The sequence below is a fragment of the Mustela erminea genome, chromosome 5 (genome assembly GCF_009829155.1).
Source record: "Mustela erminea isolate mMusErm1 chromosome 5, mMusErm1.Pri, whole genome shotgun sequence".
NCBI classification, from domain to species: Eukaryota; Metazoa; Chordata; class Mammalia; order Carnivora; family Mustelidae; genus Mustela; species Mustela erminea.
Window position 1 is genome coordinate 100,397,159 of NC_045618.1, and position 21,050 is coordinate 100,418,208.

General features: G+C 37.5%; 1 protein-coding gene across 4 annotated transcripts in view; it reads left to right on the forward strand.

Moving 5' to 3' along the window:
• The window catches only part of FRMD6 (FERM domain containing 6), a 74,280-nt gene that overhangs the window by 29,841 nt on the left and 23,389 nt on the right, over positions 1-21,050 (forward strand). For 2 of the 4 annotated variants that reach the window (XM_032344215.1, XM_032344216.1), the window contains exons 2-6: positions 7,844-8,088; positions 13,103-13,193; positions 16,487-16,590; positions 18,037-18,113; positions 20,299-20,485. In XM_032344215.1, coding sequence (XP_032200106.1) covers positions 7,990-8,088; positions 13,103-13,193; positions 16,487-16,590; positions 18,037-18,113; positions 20,299-20,485 — 558 coding nt within the window. In that variant the 5' untranslated portion in view covers positions 7,844-7,989. The remainder of the gene's footprint in view (positions 1-7,843; positions 8,089-13,102; positions 13,194-16,486; positions 16,591-18,036; positions 18,114-20,298; positions 20,486-21,050) is intronic. The other 2 variants (XM_032344214.1, XM_032344217.1) reach the window with 2 other exon arrangements.

Genomic DNA, 21,050 nt, shown 5'->3' on the forward strand with positions numbered 1-21,050 from the left:
ATACAAAAGGTAGTATTTGCACTATACTGTTATCTTTTAAGTACACAATAGTATTATGTCTTAAAAAAAAGTATGTACCTTGGGTTCCTGGGTGGCTCAGTGGGTTAAGCCGCTGCCTTTGGCTCAGGTCATGATCTCAGGGTCCTGGGATCGAGTCCCGCATCGAGCTCTCTGCTCAGCAGGGAGCCTGCTTCTCTCTCTCTCTCTCTGCCTGCCTCTCTGTCTACTTGTGATTTCTCTCTTTCTCTCTGTCAAAAAAATAAATAAAATCTTTAAAAAAAAATAAAATAAGTAAAACTTTAAAAAAAAAAAGTATGTACCTTAATTCAAAATACTATATTGCTAAAAAAAAAATGCTAACCATCATCTCATTTTTTATCAGGTCATAATTCTTTCGCTGGAAGGTCTTGCCTGTGCAGTGATGACTGCTGACTGATCAGGGTGGTGGTTGCTGAAGATTGGGGTGGCTGTGGCAATTTCTTAAAATAAGACAGTAATGAAGTTTCCCATATCAGTTGACTCTTCCTTTCATGAACAATTTCTCTGTCTCATGTGATGCCGTGTGATAGCATTTTACCTGCAGTAGAACTCACTTCACAAGTGGCTTCAATACTCAAACCCTTCTGCTGCTTTATCATCTAAACTTATGTTGTATTCTGCATACTTTGTTGTCATTTCCACAGTCTTCAGAACTTCTTCACCAGTAGTAGGTTACATTTCAAGAAATCACTTTCTTTGCTCATCTATAATAAAAGCAACTTCTTATTGATTCAAGTTTTATCTTGAGATTGTAGCAATTCAGTCCCGTCTTCAGGCTCCACTTTTAATTCTGGTTCTCTCACTGTTTCTACCACATCTGCAGTTATTCCCTCCACTGAAGTCTTGAATCCCTCAAAGTCATCCATGAAAGTTGGAATTCACGACTTCCAAACTCCTGTTCATGTTTATATTTTGACCTTTTCCCATGAATCATGATGTTCTTAATGGCATCTAGAATGGTGACTGTAGGTTTTCAATTGATTTTGCCTAGATCCATCAGAGGAATGGCTACCCATGGCAGCTAGAGCCTTATGAAAAGTATTTCTTAAATAATAAAACTAGAAAGTCAGGATGACTCCTTGATCCATTGGCTTCAGAAAGGATGTTGTGTTAGCAGGCTTGAAAACAACATTAATCTCGCTGTGTGTCTCCATCAGAGCTCTTGGGTGACCAGGTACATGAGCAATGAGCAGTAATATTTTGAAAAGAATCTTTTCCTGAATGTTGATCTCCATAGTGGACCTAAAATATCCAGTAAACCATGTTGTAAACAGATGAGCTATCGTCCAGGCTTTGTTGTGCCATTTACAGAGCACAGGCAGAGTAGACTTAGCATTATTCCTAAGGGCCCTGGGATTCTCAGATTGGTAAATGAGTGTTAGCTTCAACTTCAGGTCATTAGCTGCATTAGCCCCGAGCAAGGGAGTCAGCCTGTCCTTTGAAGCTTTGAAGCCAGGCATTGACTTCTCTCTAGTTATGAATTTTTTAGATGGCATCTTCTGACAGAAGGCTGTTTCACAACATTGAAAATCTGTTGTTGAGTGTAGCACCCTCATTTATTATTGGAGCTACATCTTCTGGGTAACTTGCAGATTCTACATCAGCACTTGCTGCTTCACCTTGCACTTGTACGTTATTGGGATGGCTTTTTTTTTTTTTTTTAAACTTCATGCTAGCTTCATAATTTTCTGTAGCTTCCTCAACTCTTTCAGCCTTCCTTCTCTCTTGGCATTTGTTCACTGACGTGGCACATTCCTTCAAGAATTTTTCCTTTGCATTCACAGTTTGGCTAAATGGTGCAAGAGGCCTACCTTTCAGCCTGTCTTGGCTTTTGCATTGCCTTCCTTACTAAGCTTAATCATTTCTAGCTTTTGATTTTAAGTAGAAGACATGGAACTCGTCCTTTAACATGAATGCTTAGAGACCATTGTAGGGTTACTAATTGTTCTTATTCCAGTATCATTGTTTTGCAGAGACTAGGAAGGCAAGGGAGACAGGGAACGGGTGGTTGGCAGAGCAGTCAGAGCACCCACATTTATTTATTAAGTTCACTGTTTTATATGGGCACCCCACACAATTCCAGTAGTAACACTAAAGATCACTGATCACACATCACCATTACAAATATAATAATAATGAAAAGGCTGAAATGTTATGAGGATTACCAAATGAAACAGAGACACAAAGTTAGCAAATGCTGTTGGGAAAATGTTGCCAGCAGGATTTCTACAAACCTTAAATTTGTTTAAAAACAAAACAAAACAAAACTGATAACCCCTCCTCCCCGCCAAACACATTATCTGTGAAATGCAATAAAACAAAGTTCAATAAAACAAGATATGCCTATATTTAAAAAAAAAAAAAAAGCTGATGGTGAAGAGTAATGAATTTAAGGAAACTTACTCTCAGTAGTTGGTTCTCAACAATGGGTGATTTTGCCCCAAAGGGGCATTCGACAATATCCAAAGAAATTTTGGGTTGTCACAACTGGGAAGTGGGGGGATTCTCCTGACATCTAGTGGGTAGAGGCCAGGAATGGTGCTGAACATCCCACAATGCCCCATATGTCCCACACTACAAAGATATTTGACCCATAATGTCAGTAATGTAGAGATTTGAAGTAACATACCAAGAGCATTTACACAAATGAGTTATCCATGATGCAGAATTTCTAACCAAACATGAGTTAGCCCAGATTCAAGGGAAGGGGATATAGAACCCATCTCTTAATGGGAAGCATGGCAAAGAGTCTACAGTTTTCTTTAATATACCATAAGTGCTCAACAGTAGCACCTGGCACATACTAAGTATGTACTAAATGTTAGCTATAATTAGTGCTATTATTCTGTCTTTTCTGAAGAGTAGGTGAACCTGGGCATTTACTGTTCCCTTTTGGAACACTTCCCCTGGGATGGATGGATCAATGGAAGGAAGGAAGGAAGGAAGGAGAGAAGGAAATGATATCCCTCTCTTAATTCTGTTACCAGCTCAAATATCAACTTGTAAAAGATGCTTCCCCTGATTGATTACCCTGTATGAAATAGCATCTACGCTACCACCTTATCTCCGTCAACTCTCTCATCTACTGGGTTTATTCTTCTTCACAGTAGATATCACCATCTACATTATACGTTTATTGTCTCTCTCCACCAGAGCAGTGGAGTTATATTTTTTTGTTCAGTGTTATATGCTCTGCACCTATGACAACACTTAGAATGTTGTAGGTGTTTAATGTGTATACGTGGAATGAATGAATAAATCAATGAGGGAAAAAAACCAAGCCATTTTACCAATGGTGTTTGGATATCACTTTTACGAATACCAGACACTAAAGAGGCTATATACTATTTATTCCAAAATGAAAAATGATACCACAGTACTCATATATTTCATGCTGTCAGATGTCTTCCCATGAGAGCCACCCATCAGAATACATGTGCTCTTGGGAAGCAAAGACAGTATCATTATCTTAAGTTTCTCCGCAAGAGGTATGTCCCTAACAAGATCCTGAGCTCAAAGGTGTAGGAGCACATCTTCTATTGCTATTGTATTCTGCTTATTAACAAATAAATATCATGGTACTGTGTATATGACGTGAGCTTCCTAAATGTATAATAATTAAATTAAAAGGGCTCTCTGTGATCCAGTTTTCCAAGGTAAATTTTGATCTTGTTTTTGTTAGGTAATAAAGACACCTTGTTGACTGTTGAAAAGTGGCTACTCACCATGCTTGCCTTATAGAAGTCATCATATCACAGTACCACCTGTTCATTTTTTTTAGGGTGACAGTCTAAGAATTGAGAATCCTCCTTTGCCTCCATTCAGAGTGAGATTATATCATGTGTTGGAGATATCTGGCAACCTGGTTCTTTTTTGTTAGTATACTTTATTATTTTAGAATACTTTTAGATATATAGGACTTGAGAAGAGCACAGGAGTTCGTAGAAACCCACATGCACCCACTTTCCCCCATTGTTAACATCTTACACGAGGGTGCTACATTTGTCATAACAGATAACCAGTGTTGATCTATTATCATAAACTAAAGTTCATACTTTTATGAACCAGTTTAAAGATTAATTCCTATAATTTCTATATAATATTATATATATTCTATATAATACTCCTATATTATATATTATTATATTTGTATATATAATTAGTTCCTATATAATTCCTATAATTTCTAAAAAATGAAAACTGGTATTCAGTGTACACACATCAGGTGGTGGCTTCCTGATTCTTAAAAGAAACAAAGTAACTTTGAACCAATGGGGCTTATCAGGAAATGAGGGACTTATAAAAATGTGGGTTTAAAATTCAACTGGGGGAATCTTCTAGCTTAACATATTTTATTTGTAAGTTAGATATTAATAAAGATGACCGGAGGTGGTTTGATCATTTTTTTTTTTTTAAAGATTGTATTTATTTATTTATTTGACAGACAGAGATCACAGGTAGGCAGAGAGGCAGGCAGAGAGAGAGAGAGGGGAGGAAGCAGGCTCCCCGCAGAGGGGAGAGCCCGATGTAGGGCTCGATCCCAGGACACTGGGATCATGACCTGAGCTGAAGGCAGAGGCCTTAACCCACTGAGCCACCCAGGCGCCCCTGGTTTGATCATTATTAAAGCTGTTTTGTTGTTACCTGAGAATATGACACTACAACATGATGTATTCTTCATAAATACCTATCCTAAAAACAATAATCCACCCTGAGATCCCTGGACAGAAAAGGGCTGCCTGGAGTAGGACATTTGCTCTCCTGGGGTTGAGTTGGGACTCAGCTGAGAACAGAGCATAGGTAGCCAGTGGCTCAGAGGCTACTTCCTGCAATTCAAATTGGTATAAATTGAGTCTGATTCTTTTCCCCAGGACTGTCTGCAATGTATGATTAAATTTTATACTGGAGCATATTAGAGATATAGACATTTTACTGTTTCATTGGAACCTTTTAACCAGCTTTCATGCAGTCTTGGATGAAGTAAAAATTTCATCCTATCTCTCTTTTAGGACTTTTTAGTTTGCCATCCTCAAAGCAGAAAAGGCATCCAAGGAGCAGTACTGCTTCTTAAAGACTCCACTTTTTATGAAATTTTCTTTAATAATCCCCCTCCAATCTTTTTTGTTTTTTAATGCATTATTTGAATCATAAAATAAGTAATTGTACTCAAATGAAATTTGAAAATTATCTTAATGAAGCTCTGGAAACATCTCAAGCCTCAGAAAATATTTTTTCCTTAGTTTATTTTTTTAATTCTAGAAAGTAGGTCAAGAGAAATACTCCCCCTTTAGTTGGTTTAATTAGAAATAGAAAATTATAGGAGTAACTCAATTTGAGGTGTAGATTTAAATAAGAATTACACTGGGATTAATATCATTTAAGATTTTGAATTTAAGTGAGATGCTTTTAATGATAGCCTGTAATTTCTTCTTGAAAATATTTTAATAGAGAGGAGACCTAAGTGTTAGAATAGATCAGTATATAAGAAAAAATCTGTCATTTTAGGATGTGACAAGGCAATTGCTTTATAGCCATACTTCTCAAATGGTATGTTTAAGAATTTATTCTACAGGACCTTAATAGAGAGGACTTAGAGGAGAGGGAAAGTATTCAGTGACCAAGTAAATTAAAGAAATTTAAGAAATTGCCTGCAGGACTCCTCAGAGCCTTTAATATTGAGGATTTTTTTTTCCAGTTACAGCAATGATATGAAGCAAAGTTACATATGTTGCTTATTCCTCGTTCTATACCTCATGATGATTTCCCAGTGTATGCTGTGAAGGTATTATAACCAACAATCTGCTTGGTACCTTCCTTCTGTTCATTCAAGTGTGGTTTTTATATCTATGTGTCAGAAATACCTGGGAGCTTTTTTAAAAGATTAAGATTCCTGAACCCTGACCTGGGAGATTCTAAGGGAGCTCAGGATTCTGTATTTATTACACATACCCAGGTGATTCTGAGGCAACCAGCCCCAGTCTTACAACTGGTGTTTTGGAACTGTTGAACTAAAAGTGGATTGGACTTGGGGTGCACTTAATTCATGGTTGGAGAAACATGGCCTAACCATCCCATACTGGAGATGAACTGCCATGCTGAACTTCGGTGATCCTATAGGGTAAGGTCCTGGCTACAACTTAATGTGAAACAATTGCTATTGATCCTTTAAGAAAAGCAGAATACTTCTAAGGGGGCTTCTGGTCACCTTTCTAATAAGGAAATACTGTATATAAGATTACCATTTGTTTTTACTCAGTTTGAATAGCTGCCTTGTGGATGATATTTTTATTCATACTTTAAGAATAAATAATAGTTTATGTTTACTCCTAATGCCATATAAGATCATATTCTCTCCCATTTCCTGCTGATAACAGGTGGACATTTAACCTTAAGCAAATAGGCCAGATTATATCTCATTTATGCTTTGATTTATGTGAGCTTTTTTGTTAAAACTGTGTGGTTATACTCTCTGATTGGTAAAACAATTTGTATTCATGGAAATTCTCTTTTGCTCTGTCTGCTGGAAAGAGACAATATAAATACTGTTGGAGAAAAATAATTACTGTTGGCTTGAGGGGCAACTAGCCTTAACATATCTTGGTTGAATAGTGTTATATTAGCAATAATATATGAAACAGTGTAGACACACTCATTTAAAAGTAGAAATTATCCCCCATTGTTTTAAAATTGTTCTCAAAAGTTTTGCCAGCAATAAGACATGAAATACAGAAATGATGTGAGTATTGAAGATTGGAGATAAATCTTCATTACTTGCAAAAAAAAAATGTATACATTGAAACCTCAGAGAAGTTAAAAAATAATGTGTTTAGGGGAGCCTGGGTGGCTCAGTGGGTTAAGCCTCTGCCTTCAGCTTGGGTCATGATCCCAGGGTCCTGGGATCGAGCCCTGCATTGGGTTCTCTGCTCAGTGGGGAGCCTGCCTCCCCCTCTCTCTCTGCCTGCCTCTCTGCCTACTTGTGATCTCTGTCTGACAAATAAATAAATAAAATCTAAAAAGAAATAATGTGTTTAATAAACTGATTAGATATCCACAGTTCTTTTGTATACAAACATGGTCGATATATACAGTTTTGTTATTTTTACATGTTAGTTGGTTGGTAAAGTACATAGAGGTATTGTTTGTGTCATCAGGTTAAAGGATCAGGAGAGAGAGAGCAATGCCGTAAAAACTCACGGAGAAAAAAGTTTTAAGTAGGGCTTAACCTCCTTAAGGGAGAGAGATCAACTGAATGAGTCCTAGAGATTCTGCTGATGGTCTGGAGATCCTGACTGCCTTTGGCAGAACCACATTGGCGAAGCAAAAGAGTAAAAGCCAGACCACAGTGGTTGAAGAAGGAATGTAATGAAAATGCCAAGACATTTAACTTGAGTTTGTAATGGAAAAAAAGAGCAAGATTGAGAATTTTGTTGTTGCGGCTGTTTTGTCATTGTGTTGGTTTATTTCTGGAAGCCTTCGTTTATCTCCCACGGGAGCTTGGAAGCTCCTCGAAGGCAGGTTCTCTGCCTTTGCAAGCCTTGCAGCACATAGCACTGCTTTGAATGTATGAGGCACTCACTGGCTTTATGTTTAATTCATGACTGTGAATGAAAGTTTTAAAGCAGTTGATAGTGGGCAAAATACAAAACACATTTCAGGGAGTTCTCATTTATTAAGCCAGACAACCCCAGCTCTGAGACTTGCTGTCCCGGTGCCAAGAGCAGTTGTGCGGCTGCTCATCTCCTGGCTCTCTCCTCGCCAGTCTCGCTGCCATTATTTATGGCTGGCTTTGGGGCTTTTCCTACAGCTATGAAACCTACGCAGTGGAACATCATGCTGCTTCTCCTGCAGGGCGTGTGATGAGGAGCGGAGTCTGGCTTTGGAGTGCTCGGAACCAGAGGAATTGCCGAGGACTCGGAACCCAGCCCTGACCACTAGAGAGCCCACAACACAATGAACAAATTGAACTTCCATAACAACAGAGTCATGCAAGACCGCCGGAGTGTGTGTATTTTCCTCCCCAATGATGAATCTTTGAACATCATCATAAATGTAAGTAGATCCAACTTTAGAAATGTTTGAATATTCTGTTCCCAGCGGTGACCACATTCAAGTTACTACCTGGTGAAGGACGAAAGCCTTACAGAATGCGACTGTGAGTAATGGAGCAGAACTGGGCTGTTAAAGTTATCTATACAAGGATAAACTGAATTATGGCTTAAGAGCAGCTGCTTTCAATGTTCTTTCACCTGGGGGCAAAATAGCAGAATTTTGGTGACCGTATTATAGAAAAACTAACACCTTACTATTTTACAACTTTTTACTGAAATATAAATTTTTATTAATATATAATGTGTTTGCTTTTTAAATGCTTTTGAGTTGACACACACATGAAATGGTAGTAATTGCTAGCTTCTTACTATGCGTCTTGATCGTTAATAGTAGCCTGAGTCTAGCCAGTTTCAGGAAAGGCTGTGCACTTGAGCACTAAGCTCTGGCTTTCAGTTTTTGAGTCAGAGTTAACTTTCTTAGTTAACCTGGACATTGAGGAATAGAGCTATATCTACAGCAAAGTGTAGGGATCTTAAGCGTGCAGCTCAGAGAATTTTTACAAGTGATTATACGCGTGTAATCATCATCCAGCTTGAGATATGCTGTATTTTCAGCACCCCATAAGGATCTTTTGTGACTCCACCTGGACAGTAGTCTCTACCCAAAGGGTAGTAACTGTTTCCTCCTCTGTAATTTGTTTCTGAACTTCATGCAGCTGAAATTATATGTTGTGTTCTTTTTTTGTATCTGACTCCGTTCAGTCAACATTTGGCCTGTGAAATTCATTTACACTATTGCACGTAACACTAATTCCTTTTGACTGTTGTGTAATATTCCGTTTTATGAATATGCCCTATTTGTTTGTCCTATTTGTTTATCCATTTATTGTTGATGAATATTAGGTTGTTGTAAGTATTGGGCTATTATGAATAAAACTGTTATGAGCATTTTGTGTGTATACCCGTATGTATACTTTTCTGGGGTTTATTCAAGAGTAGAGAATCTATGCATGTCTGTGTTAAGTTTTGGCAGAGGTTGCCAAACAGGTTTATAGTAATCAGAATCATGCCTAGCATTTTTCAGCCCCTCTCCCAGTTATCAGCTTTCATATTCTTCCTTTCACTGATTGTATTCAGGTGGAATTAGGGAGAAACTTGCCTCAGTGCATGCCTTAAATTGGTTTTCTTTGCTATATTCTAATATATCTTTAACTCAATTGCTATATAAAAGAATCTCTCTAAGTGTTATACTGAATATATATGACATTTAAGTAGCTTCATTAAAAAATTTAGACAAGAAAAGGTTCTACTTATTACCATAATTATTTTGGTTTTATTCTGACAATCGCCATAGTTTCTCAGTTTTAGTTTCTTGATTTACTAATGTAACCTCGTTTTTGCTCAGAGGGATTGTTCGAGCATCCAACCTACCTCTTGGATGAATTTTATCATCTGTTGGACAGAATTTCTTTTGATTAACAACATCATTATTCAGAGTAACTGAAGTTGTTTTTGAGTATGTGAAGTAATGGGCTATTATTTTTACACTTCGTTTGGTGGCTCAGTTGGTTGGACGACTGCCTTCGGCTCGGGTCATGATCCTGGAGTCCCGGGATCGAGTCCCACATCGGGCTCCCAGCTCCGTGGGGAGTCTGCTTCTCTCTCTGACCTTCTCCTCGCTCATGTTCTCGCTCACTGTCTCTCTCTCAAATAAATAAATAAAATCTTTAAAAAAAAAAAAACTAATGAAACTCGGCAGCTAATCTTTTTCTGTTTGGTCATGGGCAGAATACATTAACATGTAATTCTACTAATAAAGGTGAATATGCTATTTCAGTTTTTATATAATTATTTTATAAAAAGATACCCACTGAATTTTTTTAAAAAATTCAAAATCAATGCATATAGGCTAAGCACTTAAGAAACTTCTCTCAGGGGGCGCATGGGTGGCTCACTGGGTTAGGCCTCTGCCTTTGGCTTGGGTCATGATCTCGGGGTCCTGGGATCGAGTCCCAAGTCAGACTTTCTGCTCAGTGGGGAGCCTGATTCCTCCTCCTCTCTCTCTCTCTGACTGCCTCTCTGCCTACTTGTGATCTCTCTCTGTCAAATAAATAAATTTAAAAAAAGAAAGTAAAGAAACTTCTCTCAGTTCTGTTTATGTCTTTAAACATAATCCACTGATTGCATTGTATATCCGTTGTGTTCATGTAAACACTTATCCACACATATAGGATATGGAAGGAAACCTTCCTGACCTCAGGTAAGTGGAAGGCAGACTAATCTGTTTTCATGAGGAATTTTATTCATGAAAAATTTAGAATTTTCAAAGAAATTAATTTGTACTAAAATCTCAGCTGAGGAACGTTAGGAATAACACTTCTGTTACAATGTACTATGTGATTGTGAGAATTGAAGGTTAGCACGTAGCATCCTTTCTGACACAACATAGTAGCTGCTATTATTACTTTAATTCCTCATCAGAGATTAATTTTACGTGTCTTCACTTCCCTTATTTTGCAAAATTAGTGCAATATCCTCACAGGATGGTCAGGACTATGGATTGTATAGCCGTCTGTCATCATGATTAAGGAGGGTTTTTAGAGTCACAGGGACCTCACTTGAAATCCCTACTCCTTGACATACTCTATAGCCTTGGGCAAGTTAGTTGGTTTTCTTGTTTGTTTCATTGTTTGTTTTGTCTTTTTTTTTTTTTTTTTTTGCTTCTGTTTCCTCATCTATAAAGTAGAGATAATCTTCCTCTCCTCATCAGGGTCATTGTGAGGATTTAAAGATATAACATGAATAAACCGCTAATTGTAGTGCCTGGCAGCTGGGAATTGCTCAGTAAGTGAGCACTTAATAGAGTAGCACTTGTTTTAATTTCTTTGAGCTGTTTGTTCATTTCATTAGGGAGCTCTGTTAATGAAGCTCAAATGGAAAATCTGGACTCCCTCTAGGCCTATAAGATTTTCTTATTCCAGGGCACGTAGACTCCCCTGCCATGTCCAGACTCCTCTCTAGCAAGCTGTTGAACAAAGGAAGGAGGAGGGACCGAGTTAAGTAGTGTGGAGGCCCCTCATTGCTAGAAAACCAATTCAGGGCTGCCAAAGGTCTGTCTTTTTCCACAGTGTTATCTTTGTATTCATACGACTGCAGTTGATATTTGTGGTGTTGTTGTTTAACAAATTAACTGTAGCAAAAACAGTTTTATTAATGGTCTCATTTTGTCCTCATTTCTAAATATTTTTCAAACAAAGATAGTTTATTCCTTGACATGTGTGGTTGATATGATAGAGTGTTGTCTTTCTGCATGTGGGGTAAACTTTGTTTTGATCATTCTAGTTTCTCCATGAGTTTGAACTAGTAGGGGATGTTTTAAATGATTTTAATCATCAAGTAAATGTTAAATATGGAAACTTGGTAAATTTTGACAGTAAAATTATGGTAAATGTACAAAAAATTTTTGAGTAATATAAACAGTGGCCAAGAGTTTATACCTGTTCACTAAGACTAAAGGAACAAGTCTTCTTTTTGGGGGGTGGGGGATATATTTTAAACGTGCTTGCTCAGTAACAGTGACATTTATTTATTTATTTATTTCAAATCTTTATTTATTTTAGAGAGAGAATGAGCGGGGAGAGGGGCAGAAGGAGAAGGAGAGAATCTTGGGCAGACTCCCCACTGAGTGTGGAGCCTAACACAGGTCTCGATCTCAGGGTCCCAGGATCATGATGTGAGCTGAAACCAAGAGTCAGACCCTAAACCAACTGAGCCAGCCAGGCTCCCAAGCCACTGACATTTAGGACCAAATGCTGCTTTTATTACCACGTTCCATATGGAGTGTATTTTTAGATAATACTTTAATTCTTAATAGCTCATACTCTATATAGCACTTTTTAAAGCTCCATTGCCCCTGAAGATTATAGAACTTGAAAAATTTCACAATCCGCTAAAACGTAGCCTTAAAGACTCATAATATGCAAATACAAATAACTCAAGCTTGTTTTCACAGCAGGTAAGACTTCAGAGCCACAGCCTTACTTAATTACAGTTTTAAACAAGAATACTACTTACTTGGTAGTTGTTAGAGGTTTATCAGTAGGCTCCAAATACTTGATTTAAATTTAGCAGAGCAATAAAAAGTATGTGGGATATATATATACACATATATATACACACATATATGGAGGAAATGTACAGCATTATTTGAATAGCAATTACACAGAGTTACAGCATGGTTTGTTTGTGTACATAGTTTGTGGTTTGTAATTTTTCAGTTAACTTTTTATCATGTTTTATCCTAAGAGCTTTGTTTATGACATTTAAAAATACAGTCAAAACTAAGGATTAAAGTTTCCTTGGATGGTATGACATTTTAAATCTTAAATTTGTAGTATATTATCAAGAAGAAAAGCTTCCTTGTAAAGATACTTGTCTGACTCAGCTTTTGATAATCTGAGTAGCCTGTTTTGGATACCTTCTGAAATATTTATTGTGCACCATGGTTTTAGAATAAGGCCTTGTCCATGTGTCCTAAGATTTATGAGTCTTGTACAAGATAGTATTGGTACCTTACTACCATTTCATAAACATTTGTATTGTGATAATCTTTATTGAAACACAATACAGATTAAAGTAATTTCCGTGAACCAATGGTTGTTTCACTAGTGTTGCTTGTAGTTTTAAGATGTATATTTAGGGTGGATTAAATTGCCTGATTGTGGGGGTGCCTGATTGGCTAAGCATCTGATCCTGATCTCAGAGTCATGGGATCAAGCCGGCATCAGACTCCCAAGTTCAGCATGGAGTCTGCTGGAGATTCTTTCCCCCTGCCTCTCCCTCCCACTCGCTACTCCTCCCACTTGAAAGCTTGATCTCTCTCTCTCTCTCTCTAAAATAAAATCTTTTAAAAATAAAAATTAAAAAAATAAATTGCCTGATTGTGGCTCAGCGAGTGGGTTTGGTTTACTTGCTATCTCAAGTTGTGTTGTGTTGTTTTGTTTTTTTCTCTACAGGTTAAAATTTTGTGTCACCAGTTGCTGGTTCAGGTGTGTGACCTACTCAGGCTAAAGGACTGTCACCTGTTTGGACTCAGTGTCATACAAAGTAGGTCTTAGTCCCATCTGTGATAGAATTTAGCCAACTATCCCTGAGGAAATGATGTTTTATAGCTGTAACTTAATTTAGGCACATGGTGATAAGATTGTGATTATCAAAATACCCATAAGCTGGTCATTATTTTTAGTCTAGTATTCATGTTTTAAATCTCAACTGATCTATTTCTTTTAAGATTTAGTATTTTAGGCCATGTATTATAGTTTGAACTTAAAAATGGGTTCCTTTGTAGGAATCTAAATTTTGTGGTTTGTTCTTTTGTGTTTTAATGAACCAAGCTTGGTTTTTTGTTTCCTTGCACTCTGGGAGCAGCTGGAGCTAGTAGGCAATTTCTTGAGTGTTTTTATAATTTCTTTTATGATTTTTGACATTAAAGCATTAAAGCATAAGAAAAATAACTCTATTCAAGTTTTCTTACTCTTGACTATATAGTATAACAAAGTGATCTACTAATTTGCTCCTATTTTCTGTTTTTCCCTCTTCACACCTTCTCTTTTTTCCAATTAGACTATATGACATGGAGATAAGGGATCAGTTTTTTCTGTATATTTTCTGTGAAGGTTTTCTCCACATAAAAGGCTCAATACAAGTCTCTTCCCTACCCCACGCCCATAATATCTTGAGTTAAGTTACTAGGATTTACCTGCAACCATTCCTGATGAGCTTTTTTTTTTTTTTCCAAATCACGTTTTTAAATTTCTCTAGTCTCATGTCAAAAGACATATCTTTTATATCTTTGTTTAGTTTTTCAAGAATACTTTTTTATGAAATGTACTTAATTATATTTTATACTTCTTTATGGATCGTATTCTACTACTGGAATTGGTTTAAATTTAAAGGTTTATGACATGTTGAGAATCTGGTTAGTACCATAAAATGCTTAGATCTGCCAGGTGGGAAAGTGTGTCATGATCAGCTGATAAACAAGGCCGTTCTCCACCAAAATGTGAACCATTTTCAGTTGTCTTTTTAGGAGAGGCCAGAGAACATGGAGCAGGGGCAACTCAAGAACCAGTGAATCCACCATTTGCTCTTCAGTTTCTTCCTGTAATAGTTAAAGTGATAAAAATACAAATGCTTAGCCCCATCCTTCTATCAGTGCATCCTTCTAACAGTGTATCCTTCAGTTACTCTTTTGAGGAAGGGTCCAGGAGAAATAAGATGCCCTATAGATTCTAAAAAATTTTACTTTTATTCTAAACTCAAAGTTGATTCTTTTAATTCTATGACAACAGCCAGACTGTTGGTCTGTGTCGTTCAACAAGTCAGTCTAATAAAACCAGTTTACAGCTTCCTTAGATTTCAAAACGAGAGTCTTTAAGATACCTTTTTTTTAAAAGAGAGATTGTAGTGTGGCGAAAGAACATTGGAAAAGGAATCAGATGACCTGGTTCTAATTGTGGTTCTACTGCTAGCTAGCTGTGTGGCTTTAGAAATATCACTTGACTTCTCTTGACTTCACTTTTCTCACACGTCAACTGGATATTACTGCTTCACCTGCTTTGTCAGATTTTGATATGTGCTCTTGAATTCTTAAAATATAAGGCCATGCTCAAACTGTCAGATGGTAGAGATGTGGTGGTAGTTTAAAAGTATGTGCTATTACACAGTGAACAGTCTCAGTTCTGTTTATTATATTGCTTCCTCAGATGGCAGCTCAAGCCAAACTCAAATCCTATTCAATAGGAAGGTTGTCTGGTCTTGTTCATTTCATGTTAATTGGTGGCATATGAGAGATGGGAGATAATTTAGTTGATCTGATAAGTGGATTTAAGTAGCACCCTTTTTTGTCCCTGGGACCTTTTTCCCTATCCCTTTCATTCAAATTGATTGGATTAATATGTCATTTATAAACAGTAGCTCTACCCTTCCTATTGTCTTAGGGCTCTTTTTCCATCAACCCCCCTCCCTCCCCCCACCTCCAGCGTTCAGACAGGAGTGACAGTGTGGTCAGGCTTGTTATCCTGGGAGTAGTCAAACAGACACTACATTTTTATGCAGTGCTTTCCATGAGCATACTCCCTTAGTGGTGTTTAGAAAAAAGGAATAAACTTTTAAAAAAAGCTTAAAACTTTGGGGGCCTAGGTGGCTCAGTGAGTTAAGCTGCTGACTCTTAGTTTTGGCTCAAGTCATCATCTCATGGTTGTGGATTGAGCTCAGCAAGGAGTCTGCTTCAGATTCTCTCTCCTCTCTTCCCCTTCTGCCCCTCTCCCTGCACACACGTCTGCTCTCTCTCTAAAATAAATAAATAAAATCTTTTTTTTTTTAACAATTTTTATTTATTTATGACAGAGAGAGAGAGCGAGAGAGGGAACACAAGCACAGAGGAGCTGGAGAGGGAGAAGCAGACTCCCCTCTGAGCACAGAACCTGATAGATGGGGCTTGATGCCAGAATGCCGGGATCATGATCCTACCCAAAGGCAGACACTTAATGACTGAGCCACCCAGGTGCTCCAATAAATAAAATCTTTAAAAAAGAAGACTTAGAACTTTGAGATAGGAATGCTGAAAGGTTTTGTTGTGAAATATCTCTTTTAAAAGATTTTCTTTGGGAAATCTGAAAATTTTAATATTTTTACCAGCTTGTCTTCACATGTTTAGATCATTTTTACATGAGTTTTCAGCAATCATAGTTTGTGCTCATCTCAAGAACATCATCCCCTTGAGGAAACACTTTGGCATTCTTTTTTTGCATGAGATTCTTCTCATTCCACAGGATCAATCCCAAAGGCAGTGAGAGCAATGGCTTGCCATTTTAGCAGGCTGTGTTATAGTGGAGAATAGAGAAGCAATAGTCTTAAAGGCTGTTGTTCACAAATTGTGGGTCAGGCCCCTCACTTGGAAATAGGTAGTTATCCTCAATGTTCCCTAATTTCTTACATAGCAGTTAGGATGGTGTTTCTGCCCTGTTTCATTATTCTGCATCTCTGATGATAATACTCTGTGAACTCAACAACAAAAGCATGTTTCTCTAAGAGCAAGGAAGCCCACAGTGCTGGAAGTTTGTGCATTAGGATGACCATAGAAACTAAGTAAAAACAGGAGGGAGAAGCTATTGTTTCTTCTAAATATTACAGATTTTTAATAGTATGTGTTCTGTATTGAAAATGCAAAATAATTCATAAAAAAAGCTCAGTAATCTTGTTGAGTTTTTATGGTACTGTGTGACTTCAGAACACATTTACAAATCTTGAGGCTTAAAAAAAAAAAAAACCTGTCTTTGTATATATTCTTTTCTTTTAAACCTTTTCTTTGTCATCTTGTCTCCTTTTTTAATGTGCAGATAATGAACATGTCTATATGGAGTTGTCACAAAAGCTGTATAAGTATTGTCCAAAAGAATGGAAGAAAGAGGCCAGCAAGGTACGACAATACGAAGTCACTTGGGTGAGATTACATTTATAAGCAAAATTATTTTGATTTTTTAAAGGGTTTATTTTAGCTGTTATACACTAGAAAAAATATTAAATTTAAAAATTTTAATTCATAAAAATATTTTGTAGAGAATGGGAAAGGGAAATGAATAATTAAGTTCCACAATATCATGTTAATGAAGTGTTAGGAGCTTATAGCATATAACAGTAGATTTTAGATCTCTGCTTATAAATGAGTGCCTGGGTGGCTCAGCTACTTAAGTGTCTGCCTTAGGCTCAGGTGGTGATCCCAGGGTCCAAAGAGCCCCACTTTGGGCTCCTTGCTCAGCTGGGAGGCTGCTTCTCCCTCTCCCTCTTCCATTCACTCCCCCTGCTTGTGTGCTGCTCTCTCTCTCTCTCTCTCTCAAATAAATAAATAAAATTTTTTTTTAAAAAGATATCTTAGGGATACCTGGGTGGCTCAGTGGGTTAAAGCCTCTGCCTTCGGCTCAGGTCATGATCCCAGGGTCCTGGGATCAAGCCCCACATTGGGCTCTCTGCTCAGCAGGGAGCCTGCTTCCTCCTCTCTCTCTGCCTGCTTCTCTGCCTACTGTGATCTCTGTCAAATAAATAAATAAAATCTTAAAAAAAAAAAATCTCTTAAATAATGTTGGATAATAACTTTGTAGTAATTTTGGGATAATGCTTTGAAATGAAAACCATGGAAAACATGCTTACTCCTCGTTTGTGACTCTATTATTAGCTGTCAAAACTGATGTTCTAGAAGTTACTCATAATTTTTTAATCTACTTTTACTAACCTTTGATACTTTGTTTACTTTTTGTTTGGGTGATGTCTTTATTTAGTAAACATCAATTCCGTTTACATTGGGAGATCATTCACAGGGAGTTCACCTAGTGTTTCCAGGACCATCCTAGTAAATCAGGAATAAATCCCTAGTGTCTAATCCCAGATCCTCCAATTTGTATTTTAAGAATTCTTGGGATAAACGGGAAGGCTTCTTGAAAGCCAACTACAAAGTAAGGCACATTAAAGCCTAAATAAACAAACAGCATATTAGAATTTGGTATGTGGAATGTCAGAGGAACAAGAGAACATTTGTAATGAGGAGCAAATGGTCACCACAGGGGATAGAGCTGAGAGAGGAGCTGGATCTCAACTAGAAATTTCCACTGGTATTTATTTTTATCTTCCCTTGTGTTGTCATTGGCATTACGGTGAATGAGTATCAGATACGTGATGATGCTTTATAACTTCCCAGGTTTGCATGAACTTGGTATCCATCGATATGGGACAGTTATCTGTCCTCTGCCTGCCTCTACTGCCCTCCCCCACATTAGAAGTAGATAAAACCTTTCAAGACTTTAAAACTGTCCTGTAAATAACGGTATTTTGTTGATTTGGAAACCCCTTGTAGTAACTAAAAATATCTTGCTTTTTATATGTGTCTTTGTTTTAGGGTATTGACCAATTTGGACCTCCCATGATCATTCACTTCCGTGTGCAGTACTATGTGGAAAATGGCAGACTGATCAGGTATGAGGACAGGAATTCTATACCTTTACTCTCCTGCAACACTCACCTTCTAACATACTGAATAAAGTCCCTGCATGTGTTTGTCTCCAGCTGCTATGATAAAAATTCCAAAGGGGAGGAATAAAAAAAAAAAATCTTTTTATACACTCATGTATCCTCAGTTCCTAGAACAGAGGTTCAGTAGACACTAAATAAATATTTGTTGAATGAATGAATGATAAACTATCGATAAAAATGTTAATAATATCACTGCCACACATTTTCCATACTCCACGTTTTTTATAACAAATCAGTCAACAAAAAGATACTTCGTTCAAGAAGGAACTAGCATTTTTGTGAAGAATAGAAAAACTAAAGGATTATATTATTTTCTGGGGGTAGGGAGGGGAGTAGTAGGGCAAGCAAGCAAGAACTCTGCCCTATAAAAATGCATGGTGTTTATACAGCCTGGTTTTCTTTTCACTTTTGGGGTCTTGCTTCTGTTGTTGGCAGTAGCTTTAAAGCTAAGATTACACCCACTGGAGCTTTCCTGTGAGAATCCTAGATGCAGTTTGGCAAGGGCAGGTGACTGATTCTTTTTCCGGAAGTGGGTGCGTGAACAATACTATGCTCACGATACAGACCCAGAATTTACCATCTCAGAAGCTCAGTTTATCACTTTTATAGGAGGGTTCAGTGCCAGAAACTTTCAGAGGTGGTGGTTTTGTTGACCCATAGAAAATACTGGAAATGTGGACTCTGTTTTACTTCTTTACTTTTAAACTCTGAGAAACGCCATGTAAAAGAGACAGATACATTTGGCTAATGAGTTATATGTGAAGTTCACTCTTAATATTTGTATTTTGTAATACCAATATTTTAAATTTAACAGTAAAAAATATATGAACCCATAAATAATTTTTTTAAAAGGCTAAGAAACTTTTTTAGTTATTACAAGTTTATGTAAAGTTTTTACTCATTTTACCTACTAAGTGTGGAATGTGCTGAAAAGAAGCAAAATATGTTATGTAGCCACTAATTAACCCTCTGGGACTAATGAATGTTTAATTCTCCACGTTTTTCTGTCCTTTTCCCCAGGGATGAACTAGTCCAAACACTGTGTGGTCAGCATTATAAAAAGAAGTGTTCTGGAGAGTATTCTGTCCCAAGGGGGAAAAAAGTTACATAAATGCCTTATTTTTAAACTTTTCATACTTAAACACCATCTTAGTTGAAGTCAACCCATGTTTTTATTGTCATCAGCTAATGAGCTATGAATCTCAGGTAAACATTCGACCTAAAATAATAGGAAGGCAAATAAACTCCTTAAACACACACACACACACACTTTTTTTTCCCCTTGCATTTTTACTTTGATCACAAAGGCATCCCATTTGCCTGTGACATTTTTTGGAGCTTGACCATGTTTTCCCCCGGTCAGCACTTCTTACTGTATGTATTTAATGGGAACTATATTTATTTCTGACCTCAACAGATTGTAATGAGTGCATTATTAGTATTTCCATTGGTGAGGAGCATCATGATTGTCATAACATGTGCTTATAAAACCACACCCATAAGGTAACATCTGCTTAAAAAATAGATTTAAGGCACACTTTTTTTTCCCAGTTCATTCATTCTGAGAAAGAAAAAAAATGTAGAGTTAAGTTTTTTTTAATGGGCACATAAACAGAAATATTTTTAAAAGGGCCTTAGAGTACTTGTAAACCAAACCAAAAGAGAACAGCAAAACATTAGAGCCAGGATTGTCCCTTCAGATTTGTCCTTGTTTATGAAATATGTGTAGCATTATCACAGCAAAATGATTTTAATGTGGACAACAAATGCCTAGGCTTCTATACTAATCCTTGTTCAATGAAATGTTTACCATATTGGAGTGGAATGATTCAGACCTTGTTTCTATTCTCTGAATGAATCAAATGTTATAGGCCTCTGGAAATGGTATGTTTGCTGTTGGGTAGTCTAACTTGGAGTTCTGCCTCCCTGTGACCTGTGTGAGGCAGCAATCAGGTATTAGATATAACCCTCCCCCCTTTTTTTCATGGAGTTGATTTGGGGGAGGGAAGAAGAGGGAGCAGAAACAGAAGAGCTCTTGTCACCAGATGGATAGCAGGATTTGGGTTCTGTTTACATGCCATCAGATTGTTCCATCAAATGTGAGTTCTGTTTTCTTTTATTTTCCCAGTGACAGAACAGCAAGATACTATTATTACTGGCACCTGAGAAAACAAGTGCTTCATTCTCAGTGTGTGCTCCGAGAAGAGGCCTATTTCCTGCTGGCAGCCTTTGCCCTGCAGGCTGATCTTGGGAACTTCAAAAGGAATAAGCACTATGGAAAATACTTTGAGCCAGAGGCTTACTTCCCATCTTGGGTAGGCACTGTTTTCAAATTTTAAAGTGTTTTCTCTAGCACATTTCTAGTTCATTATGCTGCTACTCGTGTTGCTTCAAGAAATGGGAACCCAGATGTTTGTGGCCAGGAAAACCTTTCATGATGCCCAAATATAAATTTAACACTTGAGAGCACTGTACACATGATCTCTCGATACAGCTCATCTGCTCCTTAGAGTTAACAGGCAAGAAGATTGCTATCCGTACTAACTAGGGTGCAACTTGGAGTTGCTGGCCTGCTTTTGGCATTTGCATTGTCTTTGCTTTCTTCTTATTCAAGCTTCCATCTTCTTCCCTTTGGAGGGAGAAAAACATAACTCTAAAAAGTCAGATCGTGGGTGCCTGGGTGGCTCAGTGGGTTAAGCCGCTGCCTTCGGCTCAGGTCATGATCTCAGGGTCCTGGGATCGAGTCCCGTATTGGGCTCTCTGCTCAGCAGGGGGCCTGCTTCCCTTCCTCTCTCTCTGCCTGCCTCTCTGCCTACTTGTGATCTCTCTCTGTCAAATAAATAAATAAAATCTTTAAAAACAAAAAAAAAACAGATCGTA